General features: G+C 45.0%; 3 protein-coding genes and 1 long non-coding RNA gene across 4 annotated transcripts; 2 read left to right on the plus strand and 2 right to left on the minus strand.

Moving 5' to 3' along the window:
• Positions 1-291: 291 nt before the first annotated feature.
• LOC114844760 (sodium- and chloride-dependent GABA transporter 3-like) lies at positions 292-4,350 on the plus strand. The gene is made up of 14 exons (XM_055503559.1): positions 292-506; positions 575-709; positions 787-924; positions 1,131-1,212; positions 1,298-1,430; positions 1,499-1,633; positions 1,758-1,861; positions 1,997-2,121; positions 2,208-2,320; positions 2,394-2,531; positions 2,636-2,738; positions 3,000-3,100; positions 3,202-3,372; positions 3,463-4,350. The coding sequence occupies exons 1-14, from the start codon at positions 350-352 to the stop codon at positions 3,568-3,570; spliced, it is 1,743 nt and encodes a 580-aa protein (XP_055359534.1). The 5' UTR covers positions 292-349; the 3' UTR covers positions 3,571-4,350.
• A 246-nt stretch (positions 4,351-4,596) lies between these two features.
• On the plus strand, positions 4,597-8,609 carry LOC114844761 (sodium- and chloride-dependent GABA transporter 3-like). The gene is made up of 14 exons (XM_029132349.3): positions 4,597-4,753; positions 4,835-4,969; positions 5,038-5,175; positions 5,296-5,383; positions 5,784-5,916; positions 5,985-6,119; positions 6,214-6,317; positions 6,851-6,975; positions 7,062-7,174; positions 7,251-7,388; positions 7,468-7,570; positions 7,644-7,744; positions 7,840-8,010; positions 8,095-8,609. Exons 1-14 carry the CDS (start codon positions 4,597-4,599, stop codon positions 8,248-8,250), a joined length of 1,797 nt encoding a protein of 598 aa, XP_028988182.1. The 3' UTR covers positions 8,251-8,609.
• Positions 8,610-8,762: 153 nt separating this feature from the next.
• pold3 (polymerase (DNA-directed), delta 3, accessory subunit) lies at positions 8,763-12,259 on the minus strand. Its single transcript, XM_029131975.3, has 12 exons — positions 12,104-12,259; positions 11,614-11,669; positions 11,379-11,478; positions 11,248-11,287; positions 10,987-11,119; positions 10,555-10,783; positions 10,403-10,475; positions 9,969-10,110; positions 9,793-9,896; positions 9,516-9,586; positions 9,318-9,399; positions 8,763-9,177 (listed from the first exon to the last, which is right to left on the minus strand). The coding sequence occupies exons 1-12, from the start codon at positions 12,158-12,160 to the stop codon at positions 8,972-8,974; spliced, it is 1,293 nt and encodes a 430-aa protein (XP_028987808.1). The 5' UTR covers positions 12,161-12,259; the 3' UTR covers positions 8,763-8,971.
• A 6,447-nt stretch (positions 12,260-18,706) lies between these two features.
• Positions 18,707-19,940, minus strand: LOC114844551 (uncharacterized). The gene is made up of 2 exons (XR_003783737.2): positions 19,820-19,940; positions 18,707-19,682 (listed from the first exon to the last, which is right to left on the minus strand). It is a non-coding gene; the product is annotated as an uncharacterized LOC114844551 (long non-coding RNA).
• Between the last annotated feature and the right edge of the window lie 2,887 nt (positions 19,941-22,827).

Below are 22,827 nucleotides of genomic sequence, written 5' to 3' on the forward strand. Positions count from 1 at the left end.
CAATGATGTGTTCTACGACACAGCTTCAGACAAACATTGCATGCTTACATCAGTCTTTACATTGTGTGTTTAGGCTGAACTGTTTCACTATTCATGTCAGGAAGTTTTACAGTAAAGAAACTTGGTAGAAGACCTCCGAGGCCTGTTTTTACACCGGAGTGTTACTTTGTTTGACCAAGCAAACATAGTGTGCTCTGCACAACTAGATGCTCACAGTTTACTGGAAAGACTAGTTTATCCTCCAGGGACAAGGATGATGCGTCTCGAGAGCAGGATGAAGTCAAACTGAGGAGGCATCACAGGAAAGCAGTGGTCCACACGCTGCAGTTCAAGTTCACTTCACTTCACTATGAGCAGAGAAATAAGGGTACGAGAAAATCAAAAAAGAGCTGGAGAGCGAGGAAGGTGGGCCAGTAAAAGAGAATACATCCTAGTTGTTGCAGGGAATGTGATCGGCCTGGGCAACGTGTGGAGATTCCCTTATCTCTGCTACAAGAATGGTGGAGGTGAGGATTACAGACTTCTGTGCTTTTTTATATCTAGCTGTGAATTAACATCTGTGGATTCACTCCAGGAGCATTTTTGGTGCCATATACTGCGTTGGCGCTGGTGTGTGGGATCCCGTTGTTCCTGCTGGAGAGCTCATGTGGCCAGTACACCCAGGAAGGATTCATCACCTGCTGGAGGAAACTGTGTCCACTGGCAGAAGGTGAGCGGCGCTGGAAGAAAGCGTTACGACTGAGTCACAGAAGAGCCTAAACCACGGTTACTCCATTGCTCTTCCAGGTATTGGATATGGATTTTTCATCATGAAGCTTTACGACTTCAGCTACATTTTAATCCAGGTCTGGGCTCTTTTCTACCTGGCGTTCTCGTTCCGCTCCCAGCTGCCCTGGGCCCACTGCGACAACACCTGGAACACAGGTCAGAACAGACTCCAGCACTAATTAGCACTGAATGGATTGTAAATAGATTTGCATTGCATAACATAATATGTTGTAAATAATTCTATAATATGATTGATACCATTATACTGAAAAATCAATCTATTCAATTGGTCCTTCTATACTAATGTAGTATTATTGTACTGTACATCATCTCTTTAACATCTTTCTGACTACCCATCACAGTTAATTGTCTCGGTCTTCAAATTTCCTCATCTAATCTGACAAGTCAGGCAAACACCACCTCTGCCGCGACTGAATTCTGGGAGTGAGTATAATCAATAATGAACTGTAAACTATTGTCGGATTACTATTGTGATTTCATTTCTTTGACGTATGTCTCCTGTTGTCAGGCGGCGGATGCTGGGAATGTCGTCAGGGATCGAGCAGCTGGGCAGCGTCCGCTGGGAGCTGGCGCTGTGTCTTCTGGCCTGCTGGGTCTTCTGCTACTTCTGCATCTGGAAAGGAGTCCGATCCTCTGGAAAGGTGAGTGGGAACGCTGTAGGAAATGTAAAATCTAAAGACACTGGCTTAAATGTGAGCGTTGTTTTCAGGTGGCGTATTTCACGGCCACGTTCCCCTACGTGATGCTGCTGATCCTGCTCATCAGGGGCCTGACTCTACCTGGAGCGTGGGAGGGAATCTACTTCTACCTGTACCCAGAGGTGCACCGCCTGGCCAACCTGGAGGTCACCGGCTTTATATGAACTAGTCGTCATTGTTTTAATTCACTCTAGAGGTGGAAAATGGACTTTCTGCTATGTACATTACACATCTGGATTTTGTATGAAAGTGCATTTCTTTACATTGCAGGTCTGGTTGGAGGCTGGGTCTCAAATCTTCTTCTCCTACAGCCTGACTATAGGGACTCTCAATGTTCTGAGCAGCTACAATGACTACAACAACAACTGTTACAAGTGGGTTTAAGTAAATATCACATTAGCATTTTCTGAATTGAGGGTGGCTTTGTTAGTGTCCTGTTTGTTTAAGTAAGCACTTCATAAAGGAAACAGTGCAAACAAGGCTGTCGTGTGTCTTACCTGCACCTGCAGGGACTGCTTCTGGCTGTGTCTGCTCAACAGCGGGACCAGCTTTGTCGCTGGCTTCGTCGTCTTCTCTGTGCTCGGCTTCATGGCTCAGAAACAGGGCGTGAGTGTGGACAACGTAGCCGAGTCAGGTACCGCGTGGCTCCAAACCCGCCGCATACACAAATACACGTCAACACGAGTTTCCAGTGTGCATGTGTTCCTGTGTAATGCACAGGTCCGGGTCTGGCCTTCATCGCTTACCCTCAGGCCACAGCACTGATGCCTTTGCCCCAGTTCTGGACCGTCTGCTTCTTCCTGATGCTCATTCTGCTCAGCGTTGACACACATGTAAGACCACAGTACTGATGACTGCGACATTTAAAGGTAAACGCTGGAATCACACCGCTTCCTTTGTTCCCAGTTTGTGACAGTCGAGTGTGTCATCACCTCTGTGAGCGACCTGTTTCCGAAGCTGTTTCGTGCGCGGATGAGGAACGAGATCTTTGTCCTCGTCATCTGTTCGTCCTTCTTCCTCATTCATCTGATTCTGGTCACTGAGGTAAAACAACATTAAGTAAACATATTCATAAGCACACCGATAAAATAGATCCAATGATTAAAAATGAGTAATTATAAATGAATCCTACATTGTTCCTGCTGTAGGGAGGGATCTATGTGTTCCAGCTCATTGATTATTACGCCTGCACCAGAGCCTGCCAGGACTTCATGACGGTGTGTCAGTCCCTGGCAGTATGTTGGGTTTTTGGTGAGAACAATTCAATTATATGATCAAGATATGTAGATAGATTTTTGTTTACTTAGAAACTTGTCATCTGTGCCAATTGTCGAATATGACTTAAATAAGAAACAACCGTTCATGAATGACTTTGGCTCAAATATTAGAAAATAAAGCAGACGTTGGAGCTAACGTATCCTACTGTTTTAATAACAGTACTTTTTATTATGTTTTGATGAATATTTACAATACATGTAAATGAAGTTGACGGAGGCTCTGAACTCCCATCAGGTACTGACCGCTTCCTCATCATCATCGAGGACATGACGAGTCACAGACCACCAGCTTTCTTCAAGCTCTGCTGGAAATACGTCGTTCCTCTGCTGACCCTGGTGAGACCGAAGAGATTTAACATGAACATTAATGTTCCGTCACATTTCCAACTGCAATGGTGCACCTGTTCCTCATTTTGTTGTAATGCCCATCTCTGCAGGTTTCCTTCATCCTGTACCTGGTCGACTACAAGCATCTCAGGATCAACGACTCCTACGTTTACCCAGACTGGGCGTACGCGCTGGGATGGGCCATGATGCTCTCCTCTGTGCTCATGGTGCCGCTGTGGGCAGCTGGGAAGATGTGGAGGACACCAGGGACCCTCAGAGAGGTCAGCATTAGGGAGGAATCCTAAAACTAGAAGGGTTTGAGCATTAATCCCATAGTTACTGTATTGTGACGGCTTTGTCTGGGTTTCCAGCGTCTGACAATCCTTTGCCGTCCTATTGACGATCCAGCCAGACCGGTGGAAAATGGAAAGGCTGAAGACACAAGTGTGGAACTGGAGACATTTGCAGTGGCTTCTTAACGTGGGGTCCTGATGCTTCATTCCTGCCGTCATACAGGCTTTTTACAGCGATCCCTTCATACTAAGTGAACGTCTCCATCACAGTGAAAAAGTGTCATCTGAGTTATATTTTGCAAATTACGCAGGTGTCACTCACTCACTTAGAATCATTTTTGTTTGTCCCTTCATTCATTTTATAATATAATACACAGCAATGAAATTTGCGCACCTACTCTAAGTTACATATAGTGGAAATGTCTCCTTTCTGACAGTTTCAACTTAAGGACTAAATAATTATAACCTCGTAGAAGTGGAATTAATGTCAGAGTCGCTGGATTAGGTTGAAATAGATTGTACCTGCAGTAACAATGGCCAGTGTCTGTGACGTCTGACTCATGTCTACTGTTTTACAGTGACACCTCTATATTACGCCTTCTCATATTTGGCACAGTCTCAGCATGAGGTGAACCTATTAATCCTCTGTGAGTGCGAGCGTTGGGGGTCGTCTGTCTCTAACTGCTATGGTGACATTTACCGTCATATGCGTCATGCTACTTACAACACATAAAGGAACTGGAATGAAAAGATCTCGTTTCCTCGCCGGCTTTTCAGCGCTCCTCAGAGCTCTGCTGCGTTTCCCATTGCTCCTCACTCGAGCTGGATGGGATGAGTCCTCCAGCAGCGTCCTGCTTCTCCAGTCGCTTTGTACCTGACGAAGTGTGTCACTGTGACACGCAGATCTTTAATGTGAAGCACAATGATGTCATGATCTCATTTTGTTTATGATAAATAAAAAAATACAACCACAAAATCCCCAACGTTTTGTGGAATGAACAGACTAACGAGTCTGCACACAAACCGTTTCTCACAATATTCCCCCGTCTCCACTCTTAATCTAAATCTCTACCTCATCTTCTATTATGAAAGAAACCTATTATTTATTAACTTTACTAAGAACCTTCATTGCTGATTGACGCGCTATGAGGGATGTCTCTCTCTCAGCAGTTAAATCCAGAGTTTAAGGTTTTGGAGGTATTTGATTGTAAGATGAACAGAGACAAAAGGAGAGAAGACAACCGAAAAGGAGCCGGAGACAGAGGACAGTGGGCCAGTAAAACCGAATACGTTCTGGTTGTTGTGGGAAATGTTGTTGGCCTGGGCAACGTGTGGAGATTCCCTTATCTCTGCTACAAGAATGGTGGAGGTGAGGAGCAACGTTTTGGTGTGAGGTGAACGTCTCTGGTGTCTTTGGTCCTTTTTAAGGTTGAGGTTGTGTTCACTTCAGGAGCCTTTTTGGTGCCGTATACTCTGTCTGCGCTGGTGTGTGGGATCCCTCTGTTCCTGCTGGAGAGCTCATGTGGCCAGTACACCCAGGAAGGATTCATCACCTACTGGAGGAAACTGTGTCCACTGGCAGAAGGTGAGCGGCGCTGGAAGAAACTGAGTCACAAAAGAGCCTAAACCCCCATTACTTCATTGCTCTTCCAGGTATTGGATATGGATTTCTCATCATGAAGCTCTACGACTTCAGCTACGTTTTGATCGAGGTCTGGGCTCTTTTCTACCTGGCGTTCTCGTTCAGCTCCCAGCTGCCCTGGGCCCACTGCGACAACACCTGGAACACAGGTCCGAACCGCCCGGTTCAACCTGCAGCACCGTTAAACTGATTTCTTTAGCTTTTAAGACGCACTGCAGTATTGATGCATCCTTCTCACAACAACTGTTGTGATTCATTCCCAAACACAGCCAACTGCCTGGGTCTTCACGCCTCATCTTCACCAAATCTGACAACCAATCAGACCAACGTCACCTCTGCTGCAACCGAATTCTGGGAGTGAGTCTAACTAATAATGAACCATAAACTAGTACTGCAGTTTTTATGCAGTGGACATGAATCTGCACTCGTGATTATATCATTGTATCAAAGTTCATAGGAAATGTATAGGGATCAAAACATGAATCGTGTAAAGCATCTGGGACACATGAAAATAAGTCAACGACTTTCTTTAGTTGCTTTAGTTTAATAAGAAGACGAAATAAACTCTCACAGACAAACGACACATGAGCTAATGATTAAAACATCTCCATCAAACTAGGATTGAACTTTGAGAAGTACAGTGATGTTTCTTTTAATATTGACAGAATCAAAAATGTGTGTGAGCTGTGACACCAGTTAGCGCCTGTGAAATCTGCATGATGCCGGTTCCGCTCGGTTTGTTTTCCTGGCGTTCCAGGCGGCGGATGCTGGGAATGTCGTCAGGGATCGAGCAGCTGGGCAGCGTCCGCTGGGAGCTGGCGCTGTGTCTTCTGGCCTGCTGGGTCTTCTGCTACTTCTGCATCTGGAAAGGAGTCCGATCCTCTGGAAAGGTGAGTGGGAACGCTGTAGGAAATGTAAAATCTAAAGACACTGGCTTAAATGTGAGCGTTGTTTTCAGGTGGCGTATTTCACGGCCACGTTCCCCTACGTGATGCTGCTGATCCTGCTCATCAGGGGCCTGACTCTACCTGGAGCGTGGGAGGGAATCTACTTCTACCTGTACCCAGAGGTGCACCGCCTGGCCAACCTGGAGGTCACCGGCTTTATACTTGTGTTTGTTACGAACTATCTGATCAAGCCCATTATATAAACTGTAACGCCGTACCTGTTTTATCTGCACACTGCAGGTCTGGTTGGAGGCTGGGTCTCAAATCTTCTTCTCCTACAGCCTGAGCATCGGGACCGTCTGTGTTCTCGGCAGCCACAATGACTACAAGAACAACTGTTACAGGCAAGTGGAACCCTGACCTCGGGTTCTGTGTCGTGCCATCACTGGTCCACAGCCGGAACAGTCAAAGCTCACAGGAGTTGGCAGGAGGAAAACACATGAATGTGAGATGAGTGGAACATTAAACCTTGACTCTGCGACACACTGCATGTAAAGATTCCGGGCTAATTTATACATGTACCATTTTCTGCTGCTTGTAAATTATACACCAGCACCTGTGGATGTTATCCTGTGTGCGCTTGATGCATGGCTGGCTACAGTATCGGCACCGCAGCCAAAGATAAACCTGTAAGGCTAAAACAAACACGCCGACATATTGCTTAATTTAACAGGTAACGTATAAAAGCTTGCTGGGGACAATGCATATCTCAGCTCGAATAAGAACAAGGTCAGGTGGGATGTAAAAGAGCAGAGTTAAACTGTACTGGATTAAATTAGACTGTACTGATGCACTTAATAAAGTGGCTAGTGAGAGATAAGACGTTCTTTAATTATTGGAGACTAAAAGTGAGGGCTTCTCCTCTCTGCACCTGCAGGGACTGCTTCTGGCTGTGTCTGCTCAACAGCGGGACCAGCTTTGTCGCTGGCTTCGTCGTCTTCTCTGTGCTCGGCTTCATGGCTCAGAAACAGGGCGTGAGTGTGGACAACGTAGCCGAGTCAGGTACCGCGTGGCTCCAAACCCGCCGCATTCACAAATACACGTCAACACGAGTTTCCAGTGTGCATGTGTTCCTGTGTAATGCACAGGTCCGGGTCTGGCCTTCATCGCTTACCCTCAGGCCACAGCACTGATGCCTTTGCCCCAGTTCTGGACCGTCTGCTTCTTCCTGATGCTCATTCTGCTCAGCGTTGACACACATGTAAGACCACTGTACTGATGACTGCGATGTTTAAAGGTAGACGCTGGAATCACACCACCCGCCTGTTTCATTTCAGTTCGTGAATGTAGAAACTCTCGTCTCATCCGTCAGCGATATGTTTCCCAAGCTGTTTCGTGCACCTGTGAGGCACGAGATCTTTGTCCTCGTCATCTGTTCGTGCTGCTTCCTCTTTCATGTTATTCTGGTCACTGAGGTAAGCAAATGACAAGATAATAATAATGATCTTTTTCCTGTGTAATTGGCTATTAAACCGTTGCATCTCTGTGCTGTAGGGAGGGATCTATGTGTTCCAGCTCATTGATTATTACGCCTGCACCAGAGCCTGCCAGGACTTCATGACGGTGTGTCACTGCCTGGCAGTATGTTGGGTGTTTGGTGAGTAAAAAGATATAACTCGCAGACTATATGTTAATCATATAATATATTATGAAATCTGAAATTCCAACAGGTGCCGACCGTGTTTGCATCATCATCGAGGACATGACGAGTCACAGACCACCAGCTTTCTTCAAGCTCTGCTGGAAATACGTTGTTCCTCTGCTGACCCTGGTGAGACCGAAGAGATTTAACATTAATGTTCCGTCACATTTCCAACTGCAAAGGTGCACCTGTTCCTCATTTTGTTGTAATGCCCATCTCTGCAGGTTTCCTTCATCCTGTACCTGGTCGACTACAAGCATCTCAGGATCAACGACTCCTACGTTTACCCAGACTGGGCGTACGCGCTGGGATGGGCCATGATGCTCTCCTCTGTGCTCATGGTGCCGCTGTGGGCGGCTGGGAAGATGTGGAGGACACCAGGGACCCTCAGAGAGGTTACAGTCATATTATTCTACTTAATTCAGTAGAGCTTAGCTGGTTATGATGTTGTCTGATGATGTCTGTCTTCTTTCTCCCAGCGCTTGACCATTCTCTGTCATCCTGAAAATCCAGCCTGGCAGAGAGAAAATGGAAATCTGAGAGAGGAGCGGACTTCTCTGGAACCAGGGGCATCGGGAACAACTAGGGCAGATGATGTATTAACTGAACAGCTGTCTACCTTCTTAAAGTGCTAAAAGAAATCAAATTGACATTTAATGCGTTATGACTGTGGTGATAATACCCTTCAAACCGCTATTAGTTGATGAGTTTTAATACATTAAATTTGTGAGTTGAAACTGCAAACATTCATCTGAGCAAATTCATTTGAAATCAGTAAGTGTAGTACACAAAACGCCAGGCATGCAAGTAAAGATTATTCATTGAAAGATTAAAACCTTTCTGCCTCTGAGACGGAGCAGAATTAAAAATGTTTTCTCTAATTAAACATTGAACAGACACATTACCAGAGACCGCTCCAAATGCAATCTGACTTACTATTTGGGAGGAAAGGCCTAAAGAATATGAAGAAAAATTAATCTGTTTGTTGCAAATATCAGCTCCGCAACTACAAAATGTGGCCCAGATCCACTAAATGCACCACTTTCACTCTGAGCCCCTTTTGCACTGATTAAACAGTTAGATACATTTGAGTGCTGCAAGTGCTTTAAAACATGCAGTAAAGACACTATGACAATAAAAGCACAAGTGTAGCTCACCTACTTTGTTTATTTTCAGTTTTCAACAACTTTTATTATGTTGGTGTTGTATTAACATCCTAAACAGGTACTGGTATAAAATACAGTAAGTACGTATCACCCTGAAATGAACAGCTGAGAGTCAGTTCAGATCACAGACAGTCTGTAGCAGTGCTTGTTGTTCCTCGGGTCACAGGAAAGTGTTTAATCACGTCTTCGGTTATTTCTTCTGGAAAAATCCCATAATTGAAGCTTGTTTAGAGCCTTTATTTGCATTTGCTGAAGCTTTCTTCTGACTCTTTTTCTCATCGTCCTTCTGACTTGCAGGTAATTTCGCTGCTCCGACATCCTTTGGAGCTTGTTTGGTGGGTTGAGCATCATCCTCAGTTTCAGAGTATGATTCGCTCTCGTACACTTTTTCTGTCACTGAGGTGAAGAAAAAAATATATTATCCACAAGTAGTAAATTCACAAAAACTCTAACTTCTCCTTCTGCCTTGATCAGTGAGATTATGACATGTTACATTCAACAAACGTGAAGCATGTATTTATCAGTGTGTTTTATACCGATGCACCCTTCTTCATCTTGAAAGGTATGATGTTTCAGGACTCGTCTTCGCTTCCTTGTTTTAATTTCAGAATGAACCTGCTGTGTAATAAAACCAAATATTTTACATCATATCTGTTAGGAACATTGCAGCAAACATTATATAAAAAAAGCAAATGATGTACAGTCGTCTATCAACACTGACACTGAGCACTTACTTGTGAATATGAAACTGTCTTAGCTGTTTTTTTGAGACTTGTTTCTACCTGCTGAGGAGAGTCTGGGATGACTGTAAAAGATGCAGAAGTGATTATTGTGAAGTGATGAGTTTCTAAAGAAGCTCTTTTTTTTGCTTTACTTTTTAAGGCAGTAAATATTTTTTAATGCATTTCACATTCTTAAACTTTGCCAGATTTCATAATTAGCCTATGAGACACTTGAAATTATGCAAACAAAATACAACTTGAGTGGTATTAATGTAAGTAAATTACTCACCATCTTCATCACTGCTGTCTGGTTCAGGTTTCTTAATCCGTCGCCTTTTTTTCTTCTCCATTTTCTCCTCTTCGCTGTCAGAATCCTGTATTCGCTTGGTTTTGCTTCACACGGAGGCATTTTAACATAAGTAAATAGATTTATGATGAAAAAAAAACCTACAAGACAACACACACCTCCTGGAATCTTTCTTTGTGTCTTTTTGTGTCTCCACTGCAGCTTCTTGTTTTTCTTCAGGTTGTGAACTCGTCTGTGGTTTCTGCTCTGCTGTGGGTGACTGAGCTGCCTCCTCCACCTTGATGGTTTTGTCAGGTTTCTCTAAAAGAAAAGAGCATAGGGTTTTAGCAGGTAACACAAGCCACTGAAATAAGCTTACAAGTATTGGACTGACAACATTAATGATCCAGGTTCCCTGCCAGAAATTGGTCATGAGAAAGCCAACACACAGATAGCCTCAACAGTAGAGAGAGTACATGCAAGATAGGTACACCCTGTCTTGCATCAGGGTGTACTGAGCAACTATGCAGAGATGACGTTAAATGACTGCTGGTGTTATGGCAGTGACTTGTAGTTTGATCAGCAACTGTAACTCACTGCCAACGATACTCACTTGATAACTGAGTCCCAAAGAAGTTTGACATCGGATTGGCCTTCCCAGCTGGTTTGCTTTTGGTTGCATCGGCCTATAATACAAAAAGGTAACAAAATTTACTAATAGAAACTTGTCTGTTATTTTTATTTAAAGAAAATACAAGGTCATACCTCAGGTGTATCATCTTTCGGTCCTAATTTAATCTCTTTACTGCTGTCCTGGGTTTTGGAAGTGGGTTTATTTGCAAACATTCCCATGATTCCTTTTTGAGACTTGGTAGAAGGTTTTTGAGCTTCTCCATTCATGCTTGACTTTTTACTTTCAGGTTCTGGGGACGGAGGGCGTTGCATTTCCACAGAAGACATGGGCACTGCACTGGCACAGCGAATCGCACTGTATCTTTAAACAAAAGCATATGCACACAAACTGTAAAGTGGTGTAAACACAAAAATAACCATTCAATACATTACCAAGGTTTGTCTAAATTGCTTGTTTGAGGTTTTTTTTTTTAAATGAAATGGCTTGCTGATTTCTCTCAAGTGAGTCAATAGACACACTACTGTCCATTTTTAGGCAACCAACAACATCATAATGACACACACCTACTGCAGTTCTTCAGGTTGTCTTTTACTGCATCGTAGTCTACGCTGTAGAGGGTACTGCTGTCTTTCAGTAAAGCCTTCTGCACACTGTAGACATGGACACTTGCGATCAGGCTCATCTTGGATTTGACATCTACAAAAGAAAAAACACTTAATGTGCAACAGCTTTGCTCTACTACAGATATCAAATAAATAAATAAAATGGAAAGAAAACAAACAAACATGCTGATAACGATTAATGCGGATGTCTAGTTTACACACCTTCCACTTGGTCCTCTCTGACAAGTGACACTCTGTGACTCTGAAACAACAAGAACATCTCAAATTTAGTGAAAAGCTTGCATATGCAAATAATTCTATATAATGTCTCAGCAATTCATAGTGTGACTCACAGTTTGCCCATTGTCCTCAAATCTCCCAGACACAAGATAGGTGGCGTGAAGAGGAGCTGAACTCTCCTTCCTCTTGTGATCCAGGTAATGGTAGAGCATCCTAAAAACAGGCCTTTTTTTACTTCTGTGTCTTGTTCCTCTACTTAATGGTTGAATTATTACCGACTTTAATTAAACTGGTGTTGATTCACTGCATCAAGAGACAAAAACTATGTTAGGATAGAGTTACACTTACTGTTTTGCTGTGTTTACGTGAACACCCAGAGTCACACTCAGCCACTTATATGTCACCTATTACACAGAACAAAAGTGTTTTAGGTTCACATTTAACTGGTCACACAAAAGACGACAGGAGAAACATGATATATAGATTGTGGTTGATTAGTACATTTGATTTTCATAAAAGCCAAATAAATACATGTATGTTTATAAGAGCAGCTATTGGCGGTTTAAAAGCAGTGAGAAGCTAACGCTAGCTCTTCGCCTTTAGCCGTGGAGATTATGTTTTAAGGGAAAACACGTGTTACTAGAAAAATGAATTATAAGCCGATTCAACCGCGACAGTCAAACACGTCATACAGATGTTTATCCTACACTCTGCTGGACGCATAATTTGGCATGTCATCGTGCAAACATCAGAAAGGCAGGTTTCAGAACGCAATTCAACTGCTGTTTCCCCGGCATCTTTCCGTTAGCCTAACAAAACGCCTCATGCGTTCACTCACTATCTTGTTGTGGTCATGCACATATTCGTCAATGTTATCCAAATACAGCTCGTCCATTTTGTTCGCAAAGACTGGGAAAGCTCCTTGAACGGTCTCGAGTGCGCGGGAACGCAGTTTATTTACTTCCTGTTTGAGGTCACGTGTCTGCTGCTCGTTCCTGCGGACCGAGAGGCTGCACAGTGACCCCTACAGGTCAACAACGGTAACAGCTACACGGAAACTGTGGGCTAAAAGCTGAAGAAATACAGACAATAAACTTTTCAGTGCTTTAATACGTTCCAGTCAGCTTGCAGACAGTGTTTATTGTGATCTGGATATTTTGTGAATGCACAAAAAGACAGAAAATCTATGATCGTGAACTGAGTTTTGCTGTGTTTGGACTGGGGGAATAACTGTAAAAGTCTGTAACTTACAGTATGTTTTAAAGCCAAAAGCCACTACACAGTATCTGATATTTTTTCCTTCCCTACATTGTGTTCCCGAGTGATGGTGGTTTGCAGATATGAGGCCTAAACATCAACAGCTGCCAACACCTGCAATTCTTCCCTTTAATATTCACTATTCAGCTACTCAGTTGTTAATTCACAAGGCAACGTGTTAGAGTCTGGAACGCAACAATAAATAAATCATTCCTTCAGACATGCATTTAAATATTGACCTGCACATTAAATATTTCATCAAAGAAGTGGAATATTTCTTTCACAGTTTGATATTTTTTTACTCAAATGTGCGCGTCAGAGTTGCACTGTCTGTCAACCCAAGAACGTGACTTGGTTTAAATTGGATCTCCATCATAACTCTGACGACTTCTTTGTGCCATCGCAATATCAAGGACTGGAGACTCAAGAAATAAAAATAATAAAGTAGCTCATACTTAATTATCACTGCTTTTAGTGCATTAAAATTCAGAAAGCGAGACATGTGGAAGTGGACGTACAGTAGACTAGCAGCTGGCAGTTATTAATGGATAGAGGAAGGCTAGTCTGGAGGCTGCAGGGCAGAGAGCAGCGGTTATTAGTGGGCCATAACACTGCCACTACAAAAAATGAATGTCAATGAGCAGCTGTGACAGAAATATCCAGGAACCGCAGTGTTGATATATTAAACCTTCAACGACCTCCTGATCAGCTGCAGGATATTCCAAACAAATGGCTGGTGAACACGAGGGCAGCCTCCTCATCCGTCTGCATCAGGCGACGCGAGAGACAAATCAAAGCGGCCGACTGAACACGCGCTACACGCTCGATGTGTTGGACGGTGATGCGCTGGGCAGAAGATAATGAATTCAAGCGCTATCGCTTCGTTGTTGTAATAAGATGGTCTGATATGCCATATTTCGCGTAAAGCAGCTCTGAGTCTGCAGTTCACTGCGCTGCTGAGAAGCCGGTCAGCCCACATGACAAGTTCTAATAGAAATGTCAAACAGAGGGGCAGCGGCCTGCAGCAGACAGGGGAAAAATATTCCCATAATGGATAATAAAGAGCAAAAAGCAGAATAATGATCGTCTCATTTCAAAGACTCAGAGCTAAATCAAAACCCTCAGATGGATCAGAGCTGTATAAGATGAATGCATAAAGCCCATGTGGTCGGCCCCGTCTTTCATCTCACGCTGACCACGAGTGGGACCTATGTCAGTGCGACCGCGTCTTTGCTGGTCAGCACATGCACGGGTGCGTCTGCCTGAAGCCACAACAACACAGCAGATGATGCCGTTTGTTCGGGGCAAACAACATCTTTCAAATGAAGCCAAAGTAAAATCGTTCCTTAACCTGAGAAGTTATAAATGACCAGCACTCATGTAATGAAGCAGTGATGTTCTCCAGGGGCAGAGACTTATCTGAACACTTACTCACATCACACTTGTGCAAAACGCCTGCTGGGCGGATTATTATTCATCGTTGCCAAGCATAATAAGTGTAACACATAACATTTGATCCATGGCATCAGACTTGAGTTGCAGTTACATTTCCCTCAAAACATATTTTATGTTAAACATCAGTTTTGTCTAAATGTAGTTTTGAGGCCGTCTGTGTTTGTGCAGAGAAACACTTAAAAAAAATAATGAGAATTCTCATTATAACACAAATCAATCAGTCTGCCTTAGTTTTGTTTTATGAAGCTGGATCTAGGCTGATTTTAATCGTGTTTAAATGAATTCACTGGAGACATTTGATATTTTATTCAGATTCAGCTAAATGCTATCAGCCTCTGCGATGTTCCTCCAGACGGGGACCTGAGCAGCCCAGCGGTCCCGGTGGTTGTCTCAGGTTCTGCTCTGGTGCGATCTAATGGGGCAGAAGTAAAAGCTCGTCTGTGAAGCCCAACCTGTAAGTGAAACGGACGCCGCTTTTCATTTGCGCCCTGCTGAAGCTCAGCACTGCGTCTGGTACACGGCCAACAGTCGTCTGCAGCCTAAAATAAATATTTTAAATAAAACTCAAGGCCATTCTAACATCTATAAGTGTTAATAAGAATCAGACGCTGTCACACCATGGGAATCGTCAGCATCATTGCATTTAGAGTGCACTGTTGTTTACTGTGCGTCCTCAGCAACATCACATTCAATGATATCTGGACATTTAGAAGCTTTTTAATGATTGTAACTGCCAGAATAACTCACTTGCTCATTATCTGGGCCCTCGCTCCTTGTGAGGGTCTTTTGCTGGAGCTGATCACCCTGGACAGGTCACCAGTCCATATACACAACCGCTCTAAAAGAATTTCCAAAGTTATAATTTTCAGTATTTACGTTCCCTATTTTCAGGGCAAACAAATATCAGCCAATATTTTCTAAAAACAGAGTGACAACCAAATTTTATTTTGCTGCGTGTGGATTTTCAGCAAAGATAGCAGAGTGTTAGAATCTAATCAGATGCCATCTGCCTGTCAGTCTGGGTTAAGCCTTGGTAATAGGCTTTTTTCATATCCTGGTGGAGGAAAAGCTGAACACAAAGCCAAGCAGGCAGAGGAAATGGTTTCCTTTCTTCTTCTTCTGTGAAAATAGTTTCCATCTTGTCACAAGTGGCGGCATTTTGACTTTTCCCCTGCTGTTTTCCGGCCTGTGCTTTTGCAATTTGACAGCTCTTGCTGCATCAGATCCACACAGAAATATGTGCCCTTAGAGGAATGCATAAGAAATGTATTAGCTATCGCTCACGCCGCCTGCATTGCAGAGGCATTTTCCTCTCCAGCAGCCTCCAGGACGGAGTCCACCAACGCTCCGATTGGTTTTCTGATTTAAAGCGCCAGATGTTCTGAGGAGAAGTTAAATCCGTAGCTGTCGACTGGCTAAGAGTCACGCCTCCGTATTGCAGAGGTGTGGATGACGGACAGGGATCAGACAGATTCACGCAGAAACACGGCAAACAAGGCACACGACGGCGCCCTGCAGGTGCACAGCTCTGTATCACGTCACCACCCAGGTGATCTCCACAAACAGCTGCATGTCATTATACATTATACATGTCGCTGCATGACATTATACATTTGTAGGCATCCTCTCAGCATGTGAAGAACAGAAGGAGCTGTCAAGAAATGTCTTGGGGACATCGGTTTACCAAGAGTGTGGTCTCTCTTTCATCTGGTTGCGTTAAGCAGATTTTGCTTAGTTTGCAAACATTGTTTCACAGAATGTCTTAAAAAATAATTCAAACCAGGTCTGCTTGTGCATGTTCTGCATCTCCAGTGGAGCAGTGTTGCATCTTTGCGTCACGGATGCACCGACTTTCTCACCTCCGCTTGACGATGTTCCAAGTCTGGATCGACTCGCTGTAGCCGAACAGGTGAAAACCTCAAAATCCAGACACATGACAGCCAAAATATCTGCATGGAGGGAACTGCGCGAACTTCAGCTTTAAAGTGCATCTTCTGTAGGAGCCAAACTTTCCTTCTTTGTAGATAAAGGAACTCTGTACATCAAAGGCCACAGTTTTGTAGGAAAGCAGCTACTGTACGACACGCTGAGAAGGGAAAGGAGAGATAAATACAAAGTAATGAGAGCTGTTCTCGAGTCATAGGCGCTAATGGTCTTTATCTAAGACGAGGATCAAAAGGTCAAAGGCAACGTGAGAAAGTTGAGATACTTTGAGGTTACTTTCCATTTTCAGCTCTTGAAATGTTTCTGCTTCCACATCACACTTGATGTAACTTTATTCTGAAGGCTGAATTGAAGTAAATGAAGGGGGAGTCATTTATTTAAAAACTAATTACGTCAATTAACCCAACAAAATCCTCAGATTAGTCGATGTTGACTTTTTTGACTTTTCATTTTAACTGTATGAAGTGAATTGAAGTGAATGTAACACAACACATGTTGTGTTAATTGTTCTGAGCTCAGAGACGCCACGGCACTGCAGGTGTTTTAGACGATGCTTTGCGTCCCAGAGTCAAGAGCCAGGGGTAAATGTGACACCTGTAATAACCTACTTCACATGCAGCAGCTGTGGTTGTCTAGGAACCACCATCTGATATCAGCCGCTGCCGCCTGATCTGCTGACCTTGCAGCCAGCGGCCCAGCATTCTACTCTGAATTACAATGGGCCGGTTGCACATCTGGACTCTGAGAGGATTCTTGTGGCAACACTAGACCCACACGGAGAGGCCGGTGTGGTGGAGCCGTGGGCCTGGTGTCAGGCTCCATCAGTGGGGACAATCATTAACTGCCTCCCCCGAGGAGCATCTCCTCCCGCAGCATCCGCTCCACTTCACCCTCAGCCTTTTGTGGCTCCTCCTGATAAGGCCAAGCTAATATCAGCGCAGTCGCTGGCAGCATGGGAAATGATAAACACAGGCTGAGCCGCTGTGCACTCCATCAGGACAATAGAAACTGGAAGCTAGCCTGCGGGCTTTTGTTACGCTACAATAGAGGCTAGTGTATGTACAGCTCAAATCCTGGCCAGGTGCTTAAAACAAAACATGACAATGAAAGAACAACAGATTGATTTAGTGCACACAACGCTTGTGCCATAAACAAAAATGTCACGGTTTCCACCCATGTTAGAGTTTGTGTCCGGACTGTCAAACGTCCTCCAGGCGGATAATAAAAGCACAGCCTCCAAACGGGAACATGAATATCTCACAGCTAATTTCACACAGGCCCCTGTTTTTGTGCACACATTGCTCATGCATGTCAGAGCAAAGTGTGTAGTTGATCTGGAAACACAAAGCGGGGCGTCTGAAGCTCATTATTTAAGCAACGACTTCCCACCCATCCCACAACGAGTCTGCAGCTCATGAAGGATCCCTTTAACATCCTAATGTGCCACTTTTACTTTTTTTGGGTTTAAACTGCCAAAAAATTAGATGGAAAATTTCGGATAATTACTTGGACTGAAAGTGCTCCATATGGACTTAATGATCCAATTACACTCAGTAGCACATTGCCGCATACATCTGTGCATTAATGAAGAAATGCTGGTTTCTCAGAATTTCCCATAGCTAAACTTTTCCCGTGGAAATTGATATGAAACACATTGCATGGAAATTGTGGCTAAATAATGATCTAATTAGCCTAATTGTAGAAAATAAGTGAACTCACTTCATAGCTGCACCACAGGTTCCCCCATATGGAACAGATAATTAAATTCTGGTTCCCTCTGCTGCATGAGTTCGCATATTAATGAGGCAACACATTTATTTAAGCTTCTCCTGACATTGAAAACTGTTGAACATGGGTAAAGTTGACACAGTTTCACTCCACTATAATATAGATTTGAGCTACCTGGCACTTTTTAAATCATAATTACCTTTTTGCATTCTGAATTATTCAGATAATAAATAACTTCACTATTCACACGGAAGAGTTGTCACATCTTTTTCCCTCCCGCTCTCGTGGTGATATTTACTGTATGTGGCCAATTTTGGGCTCTGCTTCTGTTCTGAGCTATGAATTCTAATCAAAATGCAACAAACTGTAATTTGGAACATACATCATTAGATTTTCATACATTGAGGGAAATGATTGATCCACGGAGGGATTTGTTTATTGCTTAAGAGGCCCTATCTGTGAGGTTGCTGGCAGCTAATTTTCCTCATATCATTACATCTTATCCCCCCAAACACAGGGATTCAGTCTCAAGCTTCACTGAGTCGCACGGAGCCACAACTTTTATCATCTGGTCATGAATGCTAATAACTTCCTTTCTAATGAAGTTGGCCTCTGTCTGCCTGTCTGCAGCATCACACTCCCACATTTGTTTACATCCTAAACATCCTCGGAAAGACGAGAATGGAAGAGACAGCACTATTTTAACGCTGGTCTCCTCAGACATCAGCGGAGGAACCCCCGCCTCATCTTTGAGTCTTGCTACCAGTCCTGCATAGTAATGCAGCTACTTAATCATTGAAACTCAAACACATGCGCCGAGCACGGAGGGTTCGTCTGCTGCTCTCGCGACCGGATCTGCATCACGATTGTGCTCCCCACAGTGAGCTGCATGTCAACATACAGATCACTCATCTGAAAGCCTCATCAAATGAAACACCCACAGCGTGATCCTAAAGCCTCCAGACACCAGACTATGGTACGAAGCCACGTGTGGTTCAGATCTGCTGTGAACCCTCTATTCTGTCTGAGGAGCTCTCATGTTGGCGTCGTTCACCTCATGACGGACGTAATTGATTTGGTCCAGAATTTGCACGTCCATGTTGTCAAAGCACTTAGTGATAATGGCTTCAATTCGTTTACACACTGCCTGCAGATTAAGTTAAGTGCATATTAGCAAACCTGGATCGAGGATTAGATGCAGGTGAGAAGAAGAACCGGGGAATGTGGGGCACGGAAACGGGAACAATAATAAAAGAGAAATGGATGCGACTTCATCAACACCTCCTGCTGAACTGTGCATTTACAGTAACACTCACACAAACATGCCAAACTCCAACACGGGGGCACGTGACACTGCAGACGGCAGACTGAGATAACTGTGTACTGTATGAATGACTTGGAACAGTGGATTCATACAAAACACCTGATCGCTATAAAATCCAAGACGTCTGGGGTAAGTTTCAGTCCTCGCTGCTGTAACTGTAAGATTTAATTGGACAGGTTGAAAGCACAGCGACGGTGGTGGAGGTATTTATAGACAGACTGAGCAATAAAGCTTCAGTGTGGACAAAGCATTCTGATTTGCCACACATTTAATGTGAATGTCATTTACACATTTGAATATTCATTATTCGAAGGGATTAATAAAGACTAAATTGACCCCGAGTCTTTGAAACGCACGGCCTCATTCCTCCGCTTAATAAATGGTAATTCGCCGCTCAGCGTCGCTCCACTCGGTCGCCTTCGCCAACTGAACTCGCTTCGCCGTGAAATCCGCCGACCTCTGACTCCGTAGCCGGATCCCCGTTCGTGCGCGTGTCCCTCGGCTCCAACCCGAGACAGGATCTCCGTCGGCTTTTACTGCCGCCGTGCTCGTGCGGCTTCGCGCGCGTCCTCTGTGAATCTCAGCCTCCCATTCACCGGCCGGAGGGCGAGCGCGGCGCTGAAGTGCAGTTAAGGATCGGTCACGGTCACAGGTTGTCGTTGCACCACTTGATCATCGAGTAGCGATGTTTTACATTCCGCGTTGAAGCCTGTTAAAAGGCAGAGGGAGTGGGAGGAAGCCAGAGAAAGAGCACGGAAGGAGCGTTCACGGCAATTATTGCAGCTTCACATCCTTATTTTATCAGTGTCACCTCCCCACAATAAAAGCACGCTTCTTGATGTTTACCTTGATGCAGATCAGCTGGTGATGAACGGATATGATGTTTCCGTTCCAGTGTTTTAACGGAGCGGCCGCTCTGATCCCGTTTGCGATGGAGCGGGAGATTAAAAATCGATTTGAAAATCACGCGTGGACACCGTCTGCCAGCGGGGGTTCTGCATCACAAACCTGGAGCTTTCTGCACCTCCGGCCTCCGTGCAGCTGTGAAGGTAGCAGGCACGAGTAGCGTTTTCCATTTTAAAACACGCTCAGATGTTCCTATCCTCGAACGGCATCAACGGGGGCATCTGCCGCCCCGCGTCACTCGGCTGTTTTGGATGACGGAGCTCATGAATGTCACTCCACGCCCCCAGCGGGGGGCCGCCGTGGAGTGTGTCCACCGTGGCGGCTCCGCTGTCGCGCCTGATTAGGCCCAACAAGTTCCCCCTCCCCGGTAATGGGCCGTCAACAGGTTCCGGCAGAACGCGTCGCACGCTTTGATTTCCGGAGTCATTAGCGGTCTCTGGGGCCACGTGGCTCTCACCGCCCCGCATTTCACCAGGATCCCCGAACCTTGTGCTGCCGGTCCAAACTCGAGCAGAACCTGTTGGCGCAGGCGACCCGGCAGAGGCTGGACCCGTTTGTTCGGGAAAAACCAGCGTGTTTCCTCCGCGTTGCCGTCGCTAATCGCCGCTCAAACGAACCCGCTCCGAGCGGAAACGCCGCAGTGTTGGAAATTAGAGCAGCGTGAATGACAGCGGGGGAATCCGTTTGCTCCGTGTAATGCAAGTTAACGGGTTTAACTGTGGAGCGGAGAATAAAGCGGGGACCGGAAAAGAGGAAGAAAGGGAGCACAGATACAAACAGGCAGCCGGCCTGTGTTATGCAAATCTCCAGTAAACTGTCTTCCAGCTTCCGTTGCAGGTCGTGGTGTAATTGCGCTGCTGCTCGCTGCTGATAACGCTTCGGGGGAATCCGGTCTCCTGCTGCGGATGCGGAGGCCGTCAGACCGAGGGGGGGGGGCGCTGTCAGCGGCGGCTTTTCCCTCGTTGCCGTGACCCACGCGCTGTCAGGATGCGGAGGGACGACAGAGGCAGCGGACGGAGACCGCTATCGGCGCGCGCGCGTTTATCTGCGGCGCCTCGCTTTTCAGACGGTCCCCGTGGGAGTGGAACCAGCGAGCGTGGAGGAGACGCTGCGCTCGCTGAGCCCTCTCTATCCGTGGCTGCACCCGAAACTTTTCCATCACTCGCTCCGGCCTTGAAATCCAAGGCTTTAACTGGGACGAGTAGATGGGAAACAGCTGCGTCTCGCTTTCAAAATAAGAGTAAAGATAATAATGTTTATGCATATTCACCTTATTATTCACAGCAATGTGAAAATCTTAATGAAGCAGTGTTTAATTCACCACTTCATGCATTTTGTAATGTTTAAACCAAACATGTGGCTTTAAAGCCAAATCCTCTGTCTAAATAGGTTTGGGCTCAGTTTGCGGTGCAGAGGACAGAGCTGTTTGATGACTTGGTGGCTTTAAGCCGTTCAGAATGAAGATTTATAATTACTAGCCGAAGGTCTCTGGCTGAGAAGGAATTATGTAAGGATAGTCTATGAAAGGTGGATAATGACAGAGAGGAATGAAGAAAGTTCTAAGAAATGGGATCTAAGAGTAATTTGGAGTTGTTGCAACTCAGTGAAATCGAATGTTGGATAATTAAAAACAGCAGGAAACAAGGATGAGTCACACATTTGATTCTCGCACCGATAATGTAAAAACATTTCAATAAAAATCCATCACAGGACAAAAACAGCCAGATGTCAGAAAAAAAAGGCGTTTCATGTAATTGTTGCTGATATCATAATAATAATTATAAACTGAAGCCCCATAGTTCAGTGTGAGTGAGAGCTGCCACAGAGCCGGTGTGCGATAACGCCGGTCCATTAACAGAGTGATTGAGGATAATTAACAGCACCTCATAAACCCTCTCAGCTCCTCCAGTGAATCTGTGGGATCTGTTTGACTCTCTTTATTCCTGGCTGCATTAGCGTCGTCTTATAGGAGCTGCTCATGCTGCTACAGAGACATGTGTTATAATGTGGGGCTGGTTCGGGGTTATGGGTCTGGAGACATTTACAAGTGAAGCCATGTGCTAAGATGCCAGATGTTTTTCTGAGGCAACAGCGCGGCTGTTGTGTTTTTATTACGGGATGCGTAGTTCCTAGTGTTTTCAGACGTGACGGGGACTAAACATCACGCTGTTTGCCTTTATTCATGCGGCGCCCTGGCTCGTAAGCAGCGGCTGCAGGCGCACCTGCCTCCTGTTGCTCATCAACCAGGTAATGATGTCATTAGGGAGACTGACTGGCAGCTAATAAAGCAAGCGCTTCACTCAGACACTAAATAATGAAGCAGCAGCCTGACTGTTAAGGAGAACCCAGCGCGTGGACGCCAGAACCGCACGGGTTCAAGGTTGTTCCACCACAACAACAACAGGAGGTGTTTACGTTCCGTGGGTCTGAGCCTGGAGACGGTCGAGGTGCACGAGGCTCACGCTCGGGGTGATGTGAGCATATTGTGAACGGCAGGTCACTTTAATCTATATTCAGCGGGCTTTTAGGATCTTGGTTGTAGTCCGAAGGCGCTCCTACTTGATGAGCTGCACCGGAGCCAAAGCTCAGGAGAGCAGAAGGAGAAGAGGAACACGTCCCACACCTGCTGCCCGCCTGAAGGCAGCCACCGGCGTTTTACTGTTTCCTGCAGGGGAAAGTCATTAAGTCCTAATTAGCTAATGTGTGGAGCCACTGTGGTCATAAACACTCACAAAACGCTACCTCAAAGCGTAAAGTAAGTAAAAGTAAAAGGAAGGAAGGAGAGGAAGAGGCGGCGGAGCAACAGGGCCGGCGTGAAGGGATCCGCTGGTAATGGCGTTCCAAAGGTCCTCGTGCACATGCATGAATTGAATTATACTAATGAGCCGGTAGGCAGGCAGGTGATGAATGGGCCTGTTACTCTGTCGGAGCAAATATAATGCTGCGTA

Source organism: Betta splendens, chromosome 17 (genome assembly GCF_900634795.4).
Source record: "Betta splendens chromosome 17, fBetSpl5.4, whole genome shotgun sequence".
Taxonomy (NCBI): domain Eukaryota; kingdom Metazoa; phylum Chordata; class Actinopteri; order Anabantiformes; family Osphronemidae; genus Betta; species Betta splendens.